Source organism: Blastomyces gilchristii (genome assembly GCF_000003855.2).
Source record: "Blastomyces gilchristii SLH14081 genomic scaffold supercont1.33, whole genome shotgun sequence".
Lineage (NCBI taxonomy): Eukaryota > Fungi > Ascomycota > Eurotiomycetes > Onygenales > Ajellomycetaceae > Blastomyces > Blastomyces gilchristii.
Genome location: NW_003101650.1, coordinates 313014 through 334333, shown reverse-complemented (window position 1 = coordinate 334333; position 21320 = coordinate 313014). Strand labels below are relative to the sequence as shown.

The following is a 21320-nucleotide window of genomic DNA, read 5'->3' as shown; positions in this document are numbered from 1 at the left end:
TCAGCCTCGTTTCTCTGCCTCGTTCACCAGGCATGGTCGGTGATATAGATGCCGACAGCCAAACACGATTAGGGGTCCAACGTCCTGTCCAGGACCGAGTAGCTGGGGTTCCTGCGGCCCGAAGGGATGTGTGAGTTTTCCACTAACATCCACCTGTGTCGTCAGGTTCGTATTTTGGCTCGATGTGTGTACATTCGCATCGTCTCGTAACATTGGTTCCTTGCCCTTTCCGTACGAATGTAGATTCGTATTTCCAGCCATGTCGAGCTGTCTTGCTTGTCCGCGCTTCGCATCAACGTCTTGTTTATTTTGCCACGCTTCCCAAATCCAGGCCCCTGATCCGGGCCCCCATACTCGCTGTCGACAAACTTCACAGACCTGCCCTCGCGGTCTCCACCCTCGTTGACGGAGTTTGGTAATTTCGTTCACATGCACAAAAAGGTCCTTGTCCAGCATTGAATTGGCGAGGGAAAGTAGAGATTCCTCATAAGCGTATGCAGAAAATATTGATGCGATTACAGAACGAAGCTCTGAAAGAGAAGGTGAAGCAGCAGCTACCCGTGTGAGGAAAGCTCGCAGAATACGCAAAAAGGAGAGATCAGTTCTTTCACCAGGTCTATCGCCGGATTTTGTGGTGCTCGTCAACAGAGCAGTAAATACTTGCTGAACAAGAACCCGAAAAGAGGAGGAAATCTCCCCGATTTTAGTGCTATCAGTCTTTTCCCTTAGGGTATCCCTCTCGAAGCCTGGCGAAACTTCCCTCAGCAAAGGCGACATATTGCGAGCTATACGGACGATCGCTTCAATAAGATCAAGCCAGAGATTCTCTTCGAATGATAACGGTAGCTGGAAGACTGCCGCGCCCCTTTTGTTGAATTTGTTCCCTCCACGAGATTTTCTAGACGCTTTCGACTGCTGTAGACAGACCCATATTCCAACACGAGTATATTTATCCAAGGACTGGATAAGATCAATGACCGCTTCTTCCATGCTTGCTGAATCAGGGCTTTCATCTGCATTCTGTAATAATCCTGACAGACCAGCCTCAAGCGTCCCGATGTGTTTGATTAGCCGGTCCATTGCAGCACGCACCTCCCCTTGACGGGCTAGTAGGATTATTGCAGCATCGATAGCCCCACTACTTTCCATCGAAGGAAGTACCGTATCGAGTTTGAGATCTCCAATCTTCAGGATATCTACAAAATCCGTGACATGCGAAGGGTTATATTGACACATTAGTTGAACATAGCGTTCAACAAGGTGAGTTCCAAACTTCGCTGCAAGTTCAGTCTCGCCCGGCCGTTTCCACTCCGGTTCGAATAGGGTGTTGAGATATAAATATTGCCGTGGAGAATCATCTTCTAGGACGCGGAGAAACTCTATATGCAAATCGGGGGCTGTGTCTTGAACAGTTTGAGCAGCTTTTTCCGCATCAATATCGACGATTTTTGCAGCGCGGTCCTTAACTACGGCATGCACATCGCGACGCTGCTTCTTGCTCAGTTTCGAGCTTGGGCGAAGGCAATCACGGATGCAGCCGAAAATTGACTGCTGATCTTCTGGATCTTCAAGATAAGTTAACAGAAGATCCGAAAATTGCTTCTCTGCTTTATAAGTAGACTTTAAAACTCGGTAGAATTGGGCTCTCTTTAACAAGGGAATTAAGGCCTGGATATCGGGCGGGCGATATATTGATAGTAGGTATTCTGCGCTGAGCTGGCAGTCGCCTATCATTTCCGGATTAGGATAGTGACATAACCTCACAAGCACTTGTTGGAGGGTTGATCCTGATAGCAGAGTATACTGAGGGTATTTCGGTAGATTTCGGGCAATAAACATATCAAGATAGATAGTCTCCTCTGGGCCAAAGTTGGAAGATTCCATAATTTCGAGTAAAATACTGATTAAGTATTGGCGGTTAATAGATAGGCCATGTGCCGTGGAATCACCAGAAGCTAGTATTATCGCGCCATTACTTGCTTGATCAGTGGCGTCATTTAAGAAGCTATCCTCAAAGGCTTCGTTAAGCATACTCATAAAACTAGGCGTATCGAATTCAAGGATTTTTCGAAGGTCGGGAAAGGAGTCCTGGGAGGCGGGCTTTTTTGAACTTGAAGTCATAGAAGTTCCCGAGAAAAGAAAATCATAAATCCCAGCTTTTGCCTTGGAAGCTTCGAGATCAGGCATGTCTTCTCCGGTGGGGTATATTCTGCCGGTCAACACATACGACAGATAGGGGAACATTTTCATCGCATGTGAGTGGTCCCTTGCTTCGATATCCGCATTTCCATTGACATTAGGACCCGTGTGTCCGTGAATCATATGGATAAGCTCAATTAGGGGACCAACGTAATCACCAAACGTACGAGTCCACACATATATGAATGCGTCGTATAAATTATATTTCTTGCACAACGATGTAACTTGATCAATATCAATGGTCGATGTATCAAGTAAACAAATTATTTCTTCCAGCCGAGTAGCGGTATGGTTCGTTATATAGTGGGTGATCAATGATTTCACTGCGGTAGGAGGTAGGATTCGAACGCTCCCCTGCACGATGTAGGGCTCAAGGATGTCCAAAAATATACCTTCCGAACCACACTCTTCATACCAGTTATAAACTTCGTTAAATAGAAATTCGTAATCAGACAGGGCGTCGCAAGCTGCAATACAGGAATCAGCAAGTTCCTCGAGCTGACTTGGCTGGAGGCGCTCGTTGGGTGCTTCCTGGTTTCTACCAAATGCGTATCTAACGGATGCTGACATCATTTCTAGCAGCTTCTCTTGTACTAATTGATGGCGCAAATCATCCTCTTCTGGGAGCCCCACGGTGAGCTTCTCAGTATCGCCTCTATAGTAAGACGTTGCAAGTCGAATAGCACCTATGAAGTCGCCACTTTGCATGAGAGCTAGTAACCTGTCAGCCCAATTGGATAGGCTGCCGACTGACATATCATTGACGCCTAGTAGAAATAGTCGTCCTTTATATGCTCTAAAGCTCATGTAGAAAGCATCCGCAATTACTCCATGCATCGATTCGTCTTCCTCATCCAGCTGCTCAGCCAGAGAATGAAGTTGCTTCGAAAATATATCCACATGATAGATGTGCTTATGTATGAGGTCGAAGGAGTCCGTCATTCGCAAAGTGTTGTCCTCCAATATTAGCAGTTGCTGAGTTATTGTCATCACCGCAAGCACGGAACGACTTATCCACTGTACAGCAACAATCGCTTCTTCAGCTCTCCATCTACTTCGCGGTTTAAATTCGAAACCGGGAGGTTTGTCCTTGTCCGCAGGTTCAGTTGATTTCACTTCCGAGACCTCCAACACTGTAAGTACGTTCGACCAACAATAGACTAATTTGGTCTTCGAGGCTTCAGAATCTTTCCCCTTCAGCTTTATGGCTGGAAACCAAGCAAGCGCAGCTGTAAGAGCACTGTGGGCAGCAACCTCCTTCGGCCTAGCAGCTTTATACTGAGTTTGAGCAATGGGGGTCGTTGATACAATCACGAGAAGATACGGCGTGAGCATTGCAACCAGGCCTATTGAGTCCGTTGCTTTTTCAACATTACCTAGGGGTAAGGGAGAAAATGCCAGTACGGAACTTGGTTTTCGAGGTCGGCCGCCGACAACTACCGTATCGGGGTAACGTCCTAAAATACGTGTGGTTCGCACAACTCGGCCAACTGCTCCCATACCTCTACTTGCAAGATGTGAAAATGCCATACCGTGGTCATCAGCGGAGACTAGCGCAGTGTGTCTTGTTCCCAGAAAACCCATGTGAATAACCGCTACCCCTGGTCTATGGCCGTCGGATCGCTTGGAGCCCAGCTGGCCGGCCGATATTGGTGGGATGTGTAGAAATGGGAGCGCGGGCTTCGAAATCTCCCACGTAAAGATATGGCCACTACCATGGCCAACCGCGATTGTAGTGTGGTCAGCGGAGATAGCAAGCGCAGTAACAGGACCAGACTCAACAGCTAAATGCGAAGTCAGTTTGCGCGATCGTTTAAGATGTAGGCGTTAAAAGACAATACCTTTTGTTCCAGGCCCAATGATCGCCTTAAGATTCTGCTGGTAGTCAAACACCATTACCATACCCTTGGCTGTCCCAATGACAATGGCAGTGGAAATTGCAGTACACGTAGGTTGGCCAAAGTTCCGCTTGCCTACTTCCGAAAATGCCTGACCAGTAAGTTTCCTAAGCTTCGTCCATCGAACTACTTCCCACGGTGCTGCAGGGCTTTCTGGTAAATCTGGGGTGCTGGGAGGGATATGACTAGTTGATGAGTTTCGCGAATGATGACCAATTAATGACGGGGATCGTGGCCGCAAGGCGCCCGGAAGCGAAACCGAAAGACGGGATTGAAATCTTCGATCGAACGGCCGATGAGGGCTGGGGCTCAAGTTGGATGGGGAACCACGGAGGCCAAAAGCACTACTTCTCGAAGATAGAATCGAACCCTATGAATGTTAATTCCTGGTCTGGGGACAGAAGTTCCACAAATAAGGTCAAAAATCAACGTACTTGGACAGAGGGAGAGTCATCTGGTATTGACCCAGAATCATCGCCGCTCCCGATTCCCCTGATTCGCAGATGTTGATGTATCGATGACGTCTCGCCAGATCCGTTTTGAAGCGCAGAATCCGACTCCACCGCCGTAAGATCACGACTATCGGCCACGGACAGCGGGTTATCATCGAGAAACACATCCTGGCCAGGCTCTATTTCATATTGCTCCCGCATACCCTCGTTATCGGCCTCCCCATCCGGTGCTACAGGGAGCTGTTCATGGTCGTTATTCTCCAACTGTGGTTCATCCTCTCGAGCCCCATCATCACTCCCCTCAATCCTGGAGCTCATGTGTCGAGTTGTCGAAAGACCATCGCTTCCAGCCTTTATGGTTTCAGAAATCCTACCAGGCTTAGAACGGGAAGTGGAATCGTTGCGGGTTATCGCCAATCTAATAAGGAGCTTCCGGGAAATTAGCAGTGCGCTGTGCGATCGAGTTCGTCCGTGGCAGGGGTCCAACTAGGCAACTGGGTGTAGCTGGGCAATGTGGGCAGTGATACGGTTCGTGTAGCCTCTCGTATAGTTCGGAAACAAAAGGAGTCCCGTTTAGAATGCCACTAGAGTCATTCAAAGAAGCCGAAGCAATCTCCACACCGACAGTAAACCGACAGAGCGTTCGTCGTGAGAATGGTTGGTCGCTGGTCCTAGCGGAGATGCGTCCGGTGTTTATTATTGTGTGGCGGACGTATTTAAATATCTAGCTTGAAGTTTCCAGTCAGCAGCAAATCATCTGATCTCCGCCGCAACCTCAGCGGCAACAAAATCAACTCCCAGTCAGCGTTCATTCCGCTCTCCCGCAAAACCTACCACATCTCTGAATTAGAGATTATGCGTTGGATTACAACTCAAATTTTGGGCTATCAGGGAGATAACACTCGAAATCAAACCCTGAGGGTCTTCAATGCCAAGCACCCACGCTATTGTAAGCATTTTCCCTGCAAACCTAAGGGCCTGAGCTCGATCAATGGATGCTTCAATGTACATGTACATACTATCCAGATTCCTCATAGCTTGATGCTCGATATAACCTGTTGAAAATATGTGTCGGGCACCACTTGGACCACTTGGACCACTTGGACCCCAGGGTCTATCTCGTTCTGTGCACATCACTCCCTCCAACGATCCCAAGGATACTTCAGCTAGCTATCCTAGTCTACATCTCGAACTCATGCGCTGGCGGTTCGTGACCGCCTCGAGATCGAGGCTAAGTAATTTATACGTCAGTATATTGGGAAAAGCTGGTCTTAGGAAACATTGACAATATCCGCACTGTCCATGATGTTAAACCCGCCTCGGTCGGATGGGATCTGATATGATATCAGGGTGGCCTATATATCTATGAGCTTAAGGGACAGGCAGTCCCAACACAGCTGCTGCCGCCGCTGTTGGATGCGGCGGATAAAAAGTGTGTCGTTGTTCGTGCTGAAGGAGCGACAATCCTCGCAGTATTATTCCCTTTCCCTACCATGACAATTGCTGGACCATGGGCTCCTTCCTAGCCATGGTGTGCACATGTCTATCATCTATCTATCTCCTCAGAAGATAGTGCTCTATGTTTGATCTGGTACGTTATGGATGCCTACAGCTATAGCGTCTATATATGATAGCTATACATAGCCTTCATATATACATTTCGCACACTCGTTTTCACCTACAGCTACTTCCACTGAAATTGCCAGCGGAGGTTTCTTTACAGGACACATCCCAGCAGAGAAACTGTGGATATTAGAACGCTCGCTAAATACCCGCTACCGTATCCTGCAAAAATGCTCATACTCTTTCATGCGCTACTGACGCTCTTTCTGCCACTAGGCGTATTCGCCCAAACTGAATGCAATGGACGCGCGGATTATTGTGACCGTCGCTACTCAGAATTATCGTTCGTCGGGGCTCATAACTCACCGTTTGTGGGCTTCCTCCCGCAGCACAACCAGGAGATATCAGTAGTCAGCCAATTAAACCTGGGTGTACGGTATTTGCAGGGCCAAACTCACCTGAATGCGAGAGGCAAATTGCGCATGTGTCACACTTCGTGCTTTCTAGAAAACGCAGGCGGCCTCGATACATTTCTTCGCAAGGTGAAGGGTTGGCTCGATGACAATCCGGACGAAGTGGTCACGCTCCTCATTACCAACGGAGACAGGTTGGACATCTCCCGATTTGACGAATCTTTCAGGAATAGTGGCATTGTGCCATATGCCTTTGTTCCCTCGTCATCTCCGCATAAACTTCCCCTGGATGAATGGCCAACTTTACAACAGATGATACAATCTGACAAACGCCTTGTCGTATTCTTAGGTTGGTATTGGTTGTGTCTCATTACCCCTCGGTACTACTTTGGGTGAAAAAACATCAGGGTGCTAATTTGCTCGTGGGTGGTTTAATAGATTATGGGGCCGATATGAGGAGGGTGCCTTACATTCTCGACGAATTCTCATACTATTGGGAAACGCCCTTCGACACCACCGATCCGCTCTTTTTGCAGTGCAAAATTGATCGCCCACCTAACGCGAACCCGGACGATAGGATGTATATCGTGAACCACTATCTGGATATAGAAAAGGTCGGCGTTTTGTTTCCTGACCGGTTGTCAGCACCAAGAACCAACGCTCCGACTGGGAAAGGAAGTATCGGGGCGCAAGTTGAGCTGTGCACATCAATCCACGGTCACAAGCCTAACGTCGTTCTTGTTGACTTTCTCAATCAAGGTGATGTACTTCGAGCGCAGGATATGATGAATATAGTTTAGGGTATCCCGTGGTTGTCGGTTGTCTTGGTTGATTCTTATGTTTCTCCTATACTGTTCCGTGTCTGGTGGATCGGATATCCATCGATTTGCAGTGGTAAAAGTTACTTTCGGCTTCGGAGCCTCGTTGCAAATGTTTGGGTTAACAGGAGATATCGGTCTAGGCATTCTTCCAAGGTTATTCTGAGTTGTCCCTTTCCGGTCCTTATTCATATTATTAGTTAAAAAATGCTAGCTCCGCGTTTGACATGCTGGCCGGTTGCCTCAAAGGAATAACCCATGTAAATTCATCACACCTTTAGGGATGTACTCCTTGTGCGGCGAGCCATTCATATTTGGCTACCCTAAAAGCACTCCTTGGTACCCAAATCATGCTTGGTATACAACTCTTCAGGCCATTATAAACGCATCTGTAACTCAATAAAACTGGCATAACTCTTCAAACTAGACGGCCAGCTTGGTTGGAGAAATTTAAAGAGAAAGTTAGCAACCAAGCACTCCAATCCCCGATCAGAAAACCCCGTAAACTAAAATCAATGTTGTGCCCAACGGACAGAAACCAATGGTGCTGTACTGCTTTGCTTGAATGATTAATCGCTTCCAATGCAACAGCTCGCAAACGCAATCATGGCTCTGCGTTTCTGACCAACGCCGCGTCATTGCAGCAAGCAAGCAATTGATTGGTTATATTATCGTGGGTTGACATGGTCTGCACTAGGTGCGGCCAAATTGATTTTAAATGGTTTTTTAACGTAACGATTTCACCACGACCTCGCGCATTTAATCACACGATATGATATAAAACTTTATTTAATAGCCTCTGAAGTTATATGATTACCAATGAGGAAGTCTATGTTGGGGTGCTATTTTAATTGGTGTTCTACTCTATACAAACGGCCTCCCCTCCAACACTGGCGCGAAAGGATCTCTTGCCGCATCCCTCAAGGTAACGAAGTATTTAACCCCCTGCTAGTTGCCCTTGTCTCAGGATGCTGAACTTGGCTGTAGGCGGCCCGAAGCAGCTGCCTGAGATAAAGGTCCGGGCTTCCGGAAGGGATAAAATAAGGTAATATCAATAATAAAGGATGAACCATCCACTTCTCTTCGTGCCTGAGTTTGTTTATTTTAGGGAGATGGAAGTGACTGGGAAGAAGTGTTAGGCGCGGCTATATTTTCATATTTTCATATTTTCGGGCTGATTGGAGAGCTTCCTAATTCATCCTTCTCCTCCTCTCACATTCTTCACGATAAATACATATACACATCCAATCATACACCATTCGTTGTTCCAGATGATACGTCACGATGGAGAGGCTCATCATCCACTAGGTGCCGGATCATATTATTATTTCAAGAAGCACCTGATCAAATATCTGAACGACCAATGCTCCCGCCCAACTATCGCTGTCCACATTGGCGCCCAGTCAAACTGAAGTCCACACATCGGCAACATAACCACCTTCGCTGTGGGATTCACCGTTGCTACTACCCTACAGAAGAAATTGAAGCGTGAAGTGAGGGCCAAATTCGTGCAGGTTGATAGCGCTCCGTCTCCGGGGCAGGAGAATAGATATCAATGGAATCGTATATCAAAAGAGTCTCCGGCACACGGGTGATTTTGAGGCAACAAAAACGCCCTTTGTGAAGATGCTAGACCGGCTGTCGGATATCTCTGGCTCTCAAATGTTGCATTTCCCGTACTCCGCACTATCGTGGCCCAGCATGAAGTTCTCGGTCCGCATATTGTCCCCAGATAGAGACAAGCTGGTTATTCGAGCATCATGTCCGCCAGGGCAAGCACGGCGTTTGCTTATCTCAGCGGACTCAGACCCATCGCCAGAGGAATAGATTTGGTAACTTTAGTTTTGATCAATTTGGTTTAGCTTATTGTCTATTTGGGATTAGCTTTGGAGAATTCTTCTGTAGGATAGTTGAAGGTTGTATTGATAGATCTATCTACAAAGAGCTTAATATAGTGGTTGGTCACGTGATCTGGGGAGATCGCCAAAGCCAATAGCCGCAACGGCCGTAACGGCCAACATCTTCTGCGCAGCGTCTGAGGTGTAGGCTACTGGCAAAAGAGCTCAGTCACCACCAGCGCACTGCTGGTAGAAGGGCCGATCAACCCCCGGGACCCCCAACATGGAGCTACTACACAAACCCTAACCCACGTGACCCACACACATAATTTAGCTTCCACTAGTTAGCTGCTAGTTAGTTAGATAACAACAACCAACCACGTTCAACCTCTCTCACATTGGAGCACATCACGTGATATAACCTCCTGTTGGTGATTACTGGATAGATCAACATACACAACAACGTTATCCTCCAAGACCTCCTCTTCAGATCTATCGAATTCAAGACGGCTCTGCGCAGTCTAAGACGTTCAGATCTGCAGTCAAGATCCAGACAAGTCCTGGATCATGTGGACCGGATCGGACTACGCAGGATCCTACCAAGAACAGTTTACTTGGCGGCTCCTCGAGTGTCCTGGAAAGCTCCGATTATTTGTTTATTCTCCCCTAGTTCTGGACTCGTACGGAGGTAAGCTCTCGAAGAGTTTGTACGTTAGGAAAGGTGATATAAGTATTTATGCGATGCTGGTCGTAGGTACATTTTGGATGCGGACACGTTTATGAATACCGAAGGCGCGGCGCACTTAATGTACTCTGGGAGGAAGTCCGCGGTTGGATGGAGGAGCCAAAAAAGCTCTTTAGGAACTATTCCATTGATTATATCGATAAGCAACCGCTATCTCGGGGGATGCAGCTAGTCGAAGCGACCAATTAAGCTTAGCGACGTATTAGATATTAATTCGATCCATATCCTTCATTAAAATGCATGCGTGACGTGTTTAAAACGTACTTGTCTCTATCCTGTGACGAATTCAACAAACATCGGATTGGGACATGGTTGATCCGGCCATCAGCCCATAAAGTCCATTAATCCTCTAGCCTTGGCCTTTCACGCCCGAATAGCTGAATAATCTGGTGATTTTAGGAGCTGGGCGCTTCTTTGGATTCCTCCGGGAGAACATAGTCCTTCATCTCTCCTTCCACAGGGGTCTCTTGCGGCGCCCTCGAGATTATATGCTCCTGTGTGTCCATCGGACAGCTCTCCAGGAGCGCGAGGGGTACACAACAATACTTCTGCGGCGGACCCTTTAGAAGGCCATTCGAGATAGCCAGCTTCAGACTGATGGGTTGCTTCAGCCTCCACAGATCCAGGATTTCGTAGGCGTATTTCGAGACCTTTTTGCCCGCATTGAAGTCTGCATTGCCAATTCCGCCATCCTCCGGGACTTGGCAGGGCACCTTGCCGCGAGAGATGTGTGCGACATACTCAATGCGCGAGATGGGGCGGGTGGGTGGTGTAGAACCAGACAGATGCGGCGGCCGCTCAACGGCAAGAGGTAGCGGCGGTACTCGTGGTTCTTGGCGCGGGTCGCGATGATATCTATGTGTTCGGGCTTAATGCTCATGAATACGTCTTTATTTCCCGTCCTGATGGTTTGGTCTTTGCACTGTGGTGGCTTCTCTTTTCTTCTCCGTTATCGGAGGCAACCCGCGCGCGACGAGAAATTTCTGATAGAGCTGTTGTGGAGATGAGGCTTTGATATTTAGGTAATTAACTGGGATAGGATGGATGGGGACACATCAACAACCTTCAACCACCAAGAATATCAAATATCCAGACAGGTCCGGGATAACTATCTCAAATCGAAATGGAAATCCAACCAGCTCCGTGAATAGATGAGAAGTGCGCACGGAGGACTCTGCCCACCCAATCCAACGTTGATGATGATTCGTTTCTCAGTGCAGGGGACAGCCAATTATTGCCGTGTGCTTCACCACCTGCACCGCCTGAGATAACTCCCACCAACCAACACCCTGAAACTGTCCACGCCGTTCCAAATAACCCTGGCGTGGGCCGACTTAGAGCTCATGGTAGGATGAAGAGGCCGCGAACTCGGGATCTCTAACAGGATGGCAATATCAAGCAGACACACACCGCACATGCTCTTTGCATTCACCTATTAGCGTAGCTGTGAGCAGTCTTCAGACGGGGCCAGCAGTGAACAATCAAGTTAGTTAGTTACACATAGTTACTCCGTTCTGTAGTTACATTACCTAGTGAGTTACTAGTAAGTTGACTGGCTAACAAAGAAAAATGAGCCGTGGGTTCTTTTTCTTCCCGCTTTCTTTTCTTTTCTTTATTTCTTTTGTTGATCTTCTTCTGCCCCGCCAGATCTCCCTCTACAGAACGTGGGCTTGCATTAGGGAGGTTCACGCTGTACGCCGCGTGGGAGAAAGTTCGGTTGGTTTAAGTTAAGCCTCTGCTAGTGGAAGCTTCGCGGTGGTGGGCACAAATAAGAAGGTCAAGATCTCCGAGATCTAACCAAGTTAGATTAGTGTTCTTAGTTTCAAACTGCTACTTAGCTTGTTGTTTGGTTGAAAGTTTTTCCATTATCTAGAAACATCCAGTAACAATATCTATAGAAGAGCGTACAATCAAGTTGAGCAGATAAATTTGATTTCTAAATCTCTCTCTACTTATCATAGCAGACTTAGATTCTGTTCTACTTGATTGTAGTAAATTCAAGTAAATTCAGCATGACATCAAGACTATTTCAGTAAGATTATATGCTCAGAAACAATTCTAACCAGTCTGAGAAGAAATGATTTATATTTTAGAAGATTTTGAGATTTTTCAAAAATTGGTATTTTACTCAATTTCAAATTTCAATTATTATACATCTTTGAGATTTCTGAATAATCAGAGATTGTAGTTAAAGAGAGGAAGAATAAAAATATATATAATTTTTATATTAAATGGATCAATATTTAACACTTTTTTCTTCTTGAAATCAAGAAAATTTCGTATTTTAAAAAAGAGTGTTTCAACTTTTTGATATAACTTATATAAAATTCTACAGCTACTTCCTCAAGATACATTAAGATAAGTTTTCTAGTCACTATATAATTATTAAATTGCACTATCTGAAGAGCTGGTAAACTCAAATCTTAGTGCATTATGAACAGATATAAGTATACTTTAATAATTCACTAGATATTCTTGACTCTATGAGAGTCATTAATGAAATTTACATATGTGTAAAAAAGTACAGCTGCATCAACTCATTTATTTCAATTACGTGCAACTTACATGAAGATTATGAAGCTCATACAGAAGCTATCATGAGTGTCTCGACTCATAGTTACGAGCTGCCACCAAGTCTCTTACCACCTAGGCCGAAAAGACTTATATAACAACGACTGGCCTGGTTCCTTGCCAATTCTTATAGCGGTGACTCGCCTGCACCTGACCCTGGGGACTAGGTACCGTTACAATGAGAGCCCCAGCAAATTTTAAAAAGTGGGCTTTATGCGAGCTAGTTACTCCGGACGAACCAAGATAAAATCTGTCTAATGATAGATAGGTTTTGGTGACAATCATTCTAAGGAATGTATGGGACCCAAGATCAAATGAGACGAAACATGAAAATACCTGGTTCCAGCAGCCAAGTCTACTAAGTTACTCAAAGGAAGTTACTCCAAGATCGAGTATAGAGCAAATTCATTCTCATGTTACTAATAAACAGGAATTGTTTCTTCTCTGACAATGCATAGGATAAATTAAGAATGTTCCCAAGTTAATTTGGCTTATTAACTACCTATTTGATACTAGACTGACTAATCATCGTTTCAGTGTTAACTTAACTACAGCGTAGGTAAAAGTAACACCGCAATATTTTCCCAGCAGCAACTGAGCTTGCTGAGACAGCCTGAGTGAGATAGGCCTTGCACGGGAACAATGCCATACCATGCATGCCATGAGGAGTATATCGGGGTATATCGACATTCCCCAAGGAACTAACCCCCTCTCCATCCCGCGCAAGAATTATTGGGTATAGATGTAGAAACATATAAAAGACAAAACCATCCCCTGCCTCCTCGCTCTCCCCCCTTTTTTTCCTTCCCCCTATTCCTCCATAGTAGACAGTAGTAGTAAATCACCCCACCACCACCACCAACAACAATAAGAAAAAAGTCAAGATGGTCCCTCACACTGTCTTCCTCCTTCTCGCAGCCCTCACAGCCCTCACCACATCCTCCACCATCCCCCTCCATAAACGCGATCCCCCCAACATCCCCAGCCCACCTGAAGCCAGCCGCCTCCTCGAGTTAATGGTCGTCTCCCCGCAGGGGCCCCAGACTGGCTACAGCCGCACTAAATTTCCGCACTGGATCACCATCAATGGCCCCTGCAACACCCGCGAGACGGTGTTAAAGCGCGACGGCATGAACGTAACAGTCGGCAAGAACTGCTCCCCAAAATCGGGGTCGTGGTATAGTACCTATGACGGCGTGACGTTGACGAGCTCCAGCAATGTGGACATCGACCATGTGGTGCCGCTTAGTGATGCGTGGAAGAGCGGGGCGTCGGGGTGGACGAGGGAGCGGAGGCGGGACTTTGCGAATGATATGGAGAATCCGCAGTTGATTTCTGTTCAGGGCAAGGTTGGTTTTTTTTTTTTTTTTTTTTTTTTTTTTTTGAGGGGGGGAGGGAATTATTGACCCTTCTAACCCTGCAAAACCAACAGGTCAACAAAGAAAAGGGCGACAAAGGACCAGATAAATGGAAACCCCCTCTTCGTAAGTTTGCTTTCACTCACACCGCGAGCCCTCCCCTCCTCCTCCTTTTAACCATGCTAACCCAACCCCAGCGACCTACCACTGCACATACGCCTGCATGTGGGTCAAAGTCAAATCCGCCTACAATTTGACAATCACCGATCCTGAAAAGCAAGCGTTGATGGATATGCTGGGGACTTGCTGAGGGGGACATATATATATATTAAACAGGGGACCGAGGGGTTCGAGAGACTTAGTTCTCTGTATATCGTAAAAGGTTCACGGAGAAGGAGATGAGAAGAAGGGGGGGTTGCTTGCTTGGTTTATATAGCATAAAGCTTATTTATTCTCAAGCTTTAATTGTTTATTTTCCCTGACTTCTATTCCGTTATTAGCACTAACACACCCAGAGGTAATACAGAACAGAAGGAAGAAATGTGAAAAAAGAGAGCAGAAGAGCAAAAGTGGATTAAGTATCAACCATCCATCGTCCTGGCCACCAAACCCACCACAAGCAGAAAAGAGGAGGGAAGAGAAGAAAAGAAAAGAGAAGAAGAGAAAAGCAGGAAATCATCTCTTTCCAAATACTTACTACTCATAATGATAACAAATCTATGATATCCATCCCCCCATTATATCCAGCTAGACCAAGATAACACCTTAAAACAGAAAAAGGAAAAAAGAAGGGAAAAAATAAAATTGCCTGTCCTCCTCCTTAGAGAAGGGAAGGAAGGTTAACGTAATGAGAAGATTATTTTGCTGTCCACATTACAAGTGTGGCTCGCTCAGACATAAGTATAAGCCACTAGAAAGAAGAGAGTTGATTATTCCTAAAAACCCAAAGTAGAGGAAGGAAAGAAAAAAAAAAAAAAAAGGAGGGGGGGGGGGGGGCAAATAATGCCTAGCGAGTTAACACCATGCAATAAATGGAATAAAATAAGAGGAATAATAGGGAATTTTAACCCAAATGCATATCACATACAGAGACACACGAACGAGTCTGATAACATTATTATGATAGTAGGTTCTTCAGCGACGGGCTCGCGCTAGCCCCAGATCCAGCTCCGCTCGTTGGTACATTCGTGTTATGAAAACGTCCGGAACTACTAGGCCTCGCAGATCCATTGGCCGATGGTGAAATGTTTTCATCTCCAGCTGCAGGGGTGGCCGGGCGCGGTGAGTCAAGGCTATGGCGCGTCGATGAGGGCGACTGATGGCCTGGTGCAATGGGCCGGTCGACTGAGAACATGCGAGAATTTGGCAGGGAGGGTGTTTAATGTATGTGGCGGAGAGAAATAAGGGGGTCGGTGAAGTGGGGTTGTTAAGGGGCGGCTGCGTTGTACGGCCGATTTGAGGGGGCGGAGGGAGTTGGCTGGTGGGGTTGTGGAGGCCATGCACATTTGGTGCGGTAAGGGGACCGGGCCATATGGACTCTGGTGAGCGGAGTATGAATGCGGAGGTGGAGGTGGAACGCCGTTTCCATAGTGCTGTTGCGGAGGAGGGGCGTGCGGATGACCTTGGTGGTGGGGTGGGAGCGAAGGGTGGTAGCCGTTCAAATGTTGCGGAGGTTGGGGGGGAGGGCCGGCATGGAAATTTCGTGGTCCAAGTGGTTGAAGGCCGCTGGGTGGAGGACCACCGGGCGGCATGCCATTGCGCATGAGCTGTGGCCCATAATCTCCTGGCCGTTGTTCGTACTCCGGACGCCAATCTGGAGTGCCGTGGCTGTGCATCTGTACGATTGGAGGCATAGGTAGAGTTGGGGGGTGCGGTGTCGGGTGGGCGTGTGGTGATGGCGAATACTGGTGGTGAGGGAACTCAGAAATACGGGCAGCAGGTAGGCTCGGATCCCGCTTAGCGCTGTATGGGGAAGGACGAACTTCTGACTCCACCGGTGATATCGATTGCTTCCTAACGTGGCATTTATGGCATTCGTGTAGTGCTCTAGGTCTTGGGAAACTTCGTGGAGCGTCTTGGGTAGATGGAATTTGGCGGTCTGCGTCCACCATAAGGACATCCCCATTGATCATAGGAATGGGCGGCAACTTTTCCACATGACCAGATGGTGCTTGAAAAGGCGAGCTGGCGGTTGGGGTTGCGTGGGAATACGCCGAACCAGGACCATCCTTCGGGGCAACACCGTTCATCATAAGGCGATTTTCACCCCTAGCCGCGGAGAATTCCAAAGACGACTCGACCGTCCACCACTTCGGGCTGAACGTTGAATTGCAATTGAAACACTTTTTGTTGTGGTCGGAGTTTACAGCATCGCCATTGACCAGACCAGTGGAGCTGCTTCCATGGATGGGTTCTGTTGACAGCCTTGAAGCGACATGGCTGTTATCCTTGCTGTTGTGGTGTGGGGTAGTTCCATTGACGGAAACTCGTCGGTTAGGCGGGTGGAAACCATTCTGAATCGACACTCCAACGGATTGTTGGACATGCGCAGCTTTCCGGACAGTACCCGTGAGTGTGAGGTCGGCTTGCTTGGAAGTCCGGCAATAGAGTTGTAGCGCATTCAACCCCTCAACCTCACTAGGCTCGCTCATTTCATGGACAATAGTGGAAATCGGATGCTGAGGACACCAAATAGCAGGCGTAGCCGCACCCACCTCGTCGCCCAATTTCATCGTGTTGACAGTATCCCTTCGGGTGCTCTTGACTGGGGTAATGTCGAAACCGAAAGTGTAACCCGCTTGACGAGCACATCCCACATGAAACCGTGCATTGCAAGTCGTGTTATGGCAGGAAACGCAGGCGCCGTGTCGCGTCTTGCAGATTTTGCAATTATCTTGGAACCTTTCAGCAGGGATCAGCCCAAACCCTTCAGCAGGTTCCAGCTCCTTTGCATTTCCAAATTTGATTTCAGGCACCCAGACTGCACAGGTAACATGAACCCAATTGTTACCCGCAGTTCTTTTGAGCGGCTCGCGCGGACCCGTTGGTTTTCCAGCCTCCTTTTGCCGTATTTTATAGAGCTTGCTAGCCTCGGCAACCATTTCTTTCTCCAGACGCTCCTTTTCACGCTCCCGGTCTGTTTTCTTCTTGTGCGAAACCTTGGGCGGCTCCATCAACTCATGCTCAGTATACGTAACTGGGCATAAAACGCATTCATACGACGTTGAAATCGCGGGGTTCCTGTCATTCGAGCACATATCGCAGAACCATTTTGACGAGTTCCATGAAGGGCTTACACCATAGCAGGCTCGATGAACAGTCAAACGGCAGTCGCGACAGGACAGATGCTGATCGCCCATGGGATCCATTTTGTCGCATACTGCACATGGAAGAGTTTTCACCCTAGGTGGCTCTGGGGCAATTGGAGGGGGCTCAGCGGGCTTATCAACCACCTTCTTTCTCGGAGCAGGAGCGGGTTCGGCTGGGGTACTAGTTCCAGGAGCGGAACCATTCTGATCCGATGACTTGACCTTCTTCTTAGGTGGTTCCGACGGAGGGGGTGGTGCAACCACTTCGGCTGTGAGGGAAATTCCTAACGAGGTGGCTATTGTTGCAGTAGTGCTATTGATTTTGACATCAGTCTCAGACGAGGTGAGAAGCTGAATGAGTAGCTCCTCCTCATAGCGCCGGCGCCATGACTTGTTTCCCCCTTGACCAATCTTCTTCACAACTTCGTCAGCATCTTCCCACTGGATACCATACTTTCTCCAGAGAGTAGCACATCGTTGACAAATCGCAACAGTGAGACTTTGAACTGCTTTGTCTCGTTTCGGGTCTGTTGAAACGGCAGTACCAGGAGGAGTTCCAGGAGCCCGCCTCCATTGTCTTGACGACCTCGTCGAACAGAATTTGCATGTAAAACCCCTTTTTTTGTCCTTTGCCTTGTCATTATCAAATGCCGAATCGTCATAATCATCTGCGACGTCGTCAACCAGTTTTACCGCACTATCCGCTTGTTTCGCTGCTTTCCTCCCCCTTCGCCCGTCGAAATTGCCCCAAATTTGACGACCTTTCGGAGTCTTTTTCCACATGTAGTAATATCGAACAATGTGACGATGTGGGACAGTCCCGACATGTTTTGTCACATTCCGGAGCTCGGACCCGTATAAAGCTACCCCGCTTTCAAACGCCTTAACCTCTTCTGGGCGGAGATGTGGCTCCTTGAGATCTGCATACTTGTTGACTTGTTTTAGTCTTGTCAGTGCAGCTTGCACATTAAAATTCTCTGCGTAAAGAAGCTCGAGTGCCTTGTCCAGGAAATTTGTAGAATATCTCTCAACTTTGAGAGAAGGGGCGATCTCTTTGGCTTTGGCCATATACTCGTCGATGAATTTCTCGCGATCTGCATCACTTATGGAAGACCCTGGAGCGTCATCTTCACCGCGAGAGGGAAGTTGCGAAGCGTCAGGCATCTTAACAAGCAGCTCTGCGGTGCGGATCTGTTTGCCGTTCACAGTAACTGGCGCGTCTTCTCCGCGAGGAATATAGCCCACAGGTTCATCTTGGACCCACTTCGGTCGCTTAGCTCGTTCAGCTTTCTCAGCTTCCATCGCAGCAACAGCTTCCCTGGAAAGCTTAAGATCCTTCTTATTGGCAGACTTGACGTTCCTCTTTTTCGGTTCGGGAGCTTTGACATATTGAACTGGGTGGCCATACCATGGGATAACGTTCGCTTGGTGGCGGGGCCCTATTCGAGAGCTTGCTCGGGGATATATCCTGTCGTCATAGTCCAAAGCGTCTTCCACTCGACAATGTATTCCCAAATACCTAAAAGGCCATAGCTTTGCCTGGGCAATCTGCTCACTGGTGGCAGGTCGAACTACATCCGGGAGAGCAGGTGTGCTTCGTTGCGTGGCTTCCGCTAGAGCGGTGGGATCTTCTTCTTCCTCCTCACAGGGCTCTACTTCAGTCTCGGCCGACACTTCTCCAATAATGGGGGTGTTCCTTGCCTCCAGCTTTCGTTCTTGGGCGCGACTGCATGCGGCGCAAGCCCAAGCGAACCCGCGCGCTGGTTTCTTTTGCAGCACAGGCCGAACACAGTACATGTGATATGTACTATGACAAACAGCACAATCCACAGAATCCGTACTAGTAATCGTATTAGTGAGCCGGCCAAAGTAGGATAATAATAAAACAAAAATAATAATAATAATAATAATAAGTGAGAAGGGATTTCTGGCTACATACTTTGCGGCATACAAACTACACTTTTTGCAGGTTTTAACTGCACTGGTCAAATCCTTTCTCCGGCCTACCTCAACCAACACGTACTTCCACCGCTCATCCAAAACTTTCTTGACATGTTGTGGTACATTTATGACCTTACTCGTTGGGATAACGTCATAATATCGCTGGATGTAGCGATCATACATCTTCTCAAACCAAAAGCAATCCTTGGATTTTCTGTAGTCATCCATATTTGTGATTTCTGACTGGTGTTTGATATGGCATTTACCGCGAAGTGATGACAATGGACATGTATCGGAGTGCATTGAAGCAAAGACGACGCGCGGATCGGAAACGTTGCGATGGATGTCGCGAGGGCGATAGTACCAATTGACCCTTATGCTCTCGATGGGTCCGTCAGGGTTATCTTTGGACGGCAGGAATTCCATAATGCGAGCAAGGTAGTAGGGTTCGCCGGGCGGCTCGCAGACCAGATACACATGGTCTAGCACGGAGGGATTAGAGAAGACCAAGTTAGATAGTCACGGCAAATAAGTGGGGAAAAGAAATTTACTATAATTCGCATATTAAGGATGTAAGGCGTCATATCGCAAGCTTACTTACCATTTAGACTAAGAATAGTGCCATCGTCTGCTTTCAGCTTTCCCTGGTGTAAATATGCCTTACAATTATTGAAGGTCAACATGTTCTGCCCATGCGCTTTCTGGTATTCGGGCGATGTGTTTGCGGGCGCGATGAATTTCTTGGTGGATGAGAGGGAGATGGTGTTTGGCGTGGAGGAAGCAGGAGTAGATTGGTGTGAGCCCGGCTGTTTTCGTTTCTTTGACGCTGTGGAACTATTGCTACTGAGATTGGCAGAAAATGACGACGTTCCGGGGATAGGTTCTTTCGTTTGCGGAGCAGAACTCGAGCTATTATTCGTAGTCGCCTGTCTTCGCGTGCTTATCCCGGTCGCCTTGTCATTGTCTGTGCTTGGGGATGTGGCGCCGTGGTTTGCGTTGGAGGCTCTCTTGGAACCGCCAGACCGCGACATTGAAGCAACAAGTTCGTAATCAGCATCAATGTCGCGATCCTCCGCATAGTTCGGTCGAGCGCCACCAACTCGATTTCTAGAACGAGTACCATAGGGAACGGCGCCAGTCGCTGAGGGAGTGGTGATGTTCTGGGGTACCGTGTCTGAGGTTGGAGAGGACGCAGAAGATGTAGTGGCCGTCATTGGCTGGGACTGCAGACCATTTACGACCGGGTTAGATTTGGGAGCTGTCGAGTCAACGATCCCGTTTCGCGAAGAAGCATTTTCGGTAGACAACTGGTCGGAGGCCTTGGTGGAGGGGGAACGGTTCCTGTCCGGAGTCGCAGCGGCCGACTGCGACGAGGACATTGTGAAAAATCAGGCGCAACCTGGCGAAAACCGCTTGGCGTAGTGATACATCCACAGCAATTTTGGGGGGGGGGGGGGGGACTGTTGGGTAGAGTGGAGGTTAGTTAAGGTTAAGATTGGCGGGTGTGAGTATTAGTGGCGGAAACGATGATGGAATGGATGGTGATGGTGGTGTGGTGCGTGTTGTAGTGTAGTGTGGTGGGTGGTGTTTAATAAGAGTGGTGATAAGAATAGTGATTGGAGTTCACCCAGCAAGAGAACGAACACACACAAAAAAAAAAAAAAAAAGAAAAAGTTCTGAAGTGGACGTGGGAATGTATCCATGGATATGACGGCCGCACGGCAAAAGTAGAGCTGCGACAAACAGACTTTGGCGGCAATGGCAGTGGCTATTTCATGGATGGGAGGATGGAGAGGAGGAGGATGCAGGGCGGAGAACACCAGGAACACCAGGAACACACAGGAGCATACAAAGAAGCAGCACAGGAGCAGCTATGAAACAGGCTCGGGGATCAGGGTCAGGATGATGAAGAGGGGAGGGGAGGGGAAGGGAAGGGAAGGGGGGGGTTTTGGTGTCCAAAAGAAACAAAAGAAAAAAGAAAAAAAGTAAAAAAAAAAAAGAAATGAAACCGAAAGAGAGGGCAAATGAGAACGGGAACGGGACCTAGGCTAGGTAGATAGATGCAGGAAAGATTTCGGGCTTAGCGGCTGGGGGGGGGGGGGGGGGGGGGAGGGTTTTTTTTGGGGGGGGAAAACAAAAACCCTAAATAAAATTTTACCTATTCGAAAGGGGGGGCAAAAAGCCCCCCCCCTTGGTCTTCCAAAAATCCCCCCCCC

At 47.8% G+C, this 21320-nt stretch overlaps 5 protein-coding genes across 5 annotated transcripts; 2 read left to right on the top strand and 3 right to left on the bottom strand.

Moving 5' to 3' along the window:
* BDBG_09042 (golgi complex component) lies at positions 1–6079 on the bottom strand (the record flags this gene model as incomplete). Its single annotated transcript, XM_002620585.2, has 5 exons — positions 1–3983; positions 4041–4467; positions 4532–5000; positions 5569–5604; positions 6042–6079. 5 exons carry the CDS (start codon positions 6077–6079, stop codon positions 1–3), a joined length of 4953 nt encoding a protein of 1650 aa, XP_002620631.2.
* BDBG_09040 (uncharacterized protein) lies at positions 5337–7737 on the top strand. The gene is made up of 2 exons (XM_002620583.2): positions 5337–6874; positions 6964–7737. The coding sequence occupies exons 1-2, from the start codon at positions 6343–6345 to the stop codon at positions 7323–7325; spliced, it is 894 nt and encodes a 297-aa protein (XP_002620629.1). The 5' UTR covers positions 5337–6342; the 3' UTR covers positions 7326–7737.
* Positions 7738–10321: 2584 nt separating this feature from the next.
* BDBG_09038 (uncharacterized protein) lies at positions 10322–11271 on the bottom strand (the record flags this gene model as incomplete). The annotated part of the gene is made up of 2 exons (XM_002620581.1): positions 10322–10781; positions 11213–11271. The coding sequence occupies 2 exons, from the start codon at positions 11269–11271 to the stop codon at positions 10322–10324; spliced, it is 519 nt and encodes a 172-aa protein (XP_002620627.1).
* A 2011-nt stretch (positions 11272–13282) lies between these two features.
* On the top strand, positions 13283–14165 carry BDBG_09037 (uncharacterized protein; the record flags this gene model as incomplete). Its single annotated transcript, XM_002620580.2, has 3 exons — positions 13283–13846; positions 13930–13981; positions 14053–14165. Exons 1-3 carry the CDS (start codon positions 13382–13384, stop codon positions 14163–14165), a joined length of 630 nt encoding a protein of 209 aa, XP_002620626.1. The 5' UTR covers positions 13283–13381.
* Positions 14166–15147: 982 nt separating this feature from the next.
* BDBG_09036 (PHD finger and BAH domain-containing protein) lies at positions 15148–20483 on the bottom strand (the record flags this gene model as incomplete). Its single annotated transcript, XM_002620579.1, has 3 exons — positions 15148–19003; positions 19103–19586; positions 19706–20483. 3 exons carry the CDS (start codon positions 20481–20483, stop codon positions 15148–15150), a joined length of 5118 nt encoding a protein of 1705 aa, XP_002620625.1.
* Positions 20484–21320: the final 837 nt, after the last annotated feature.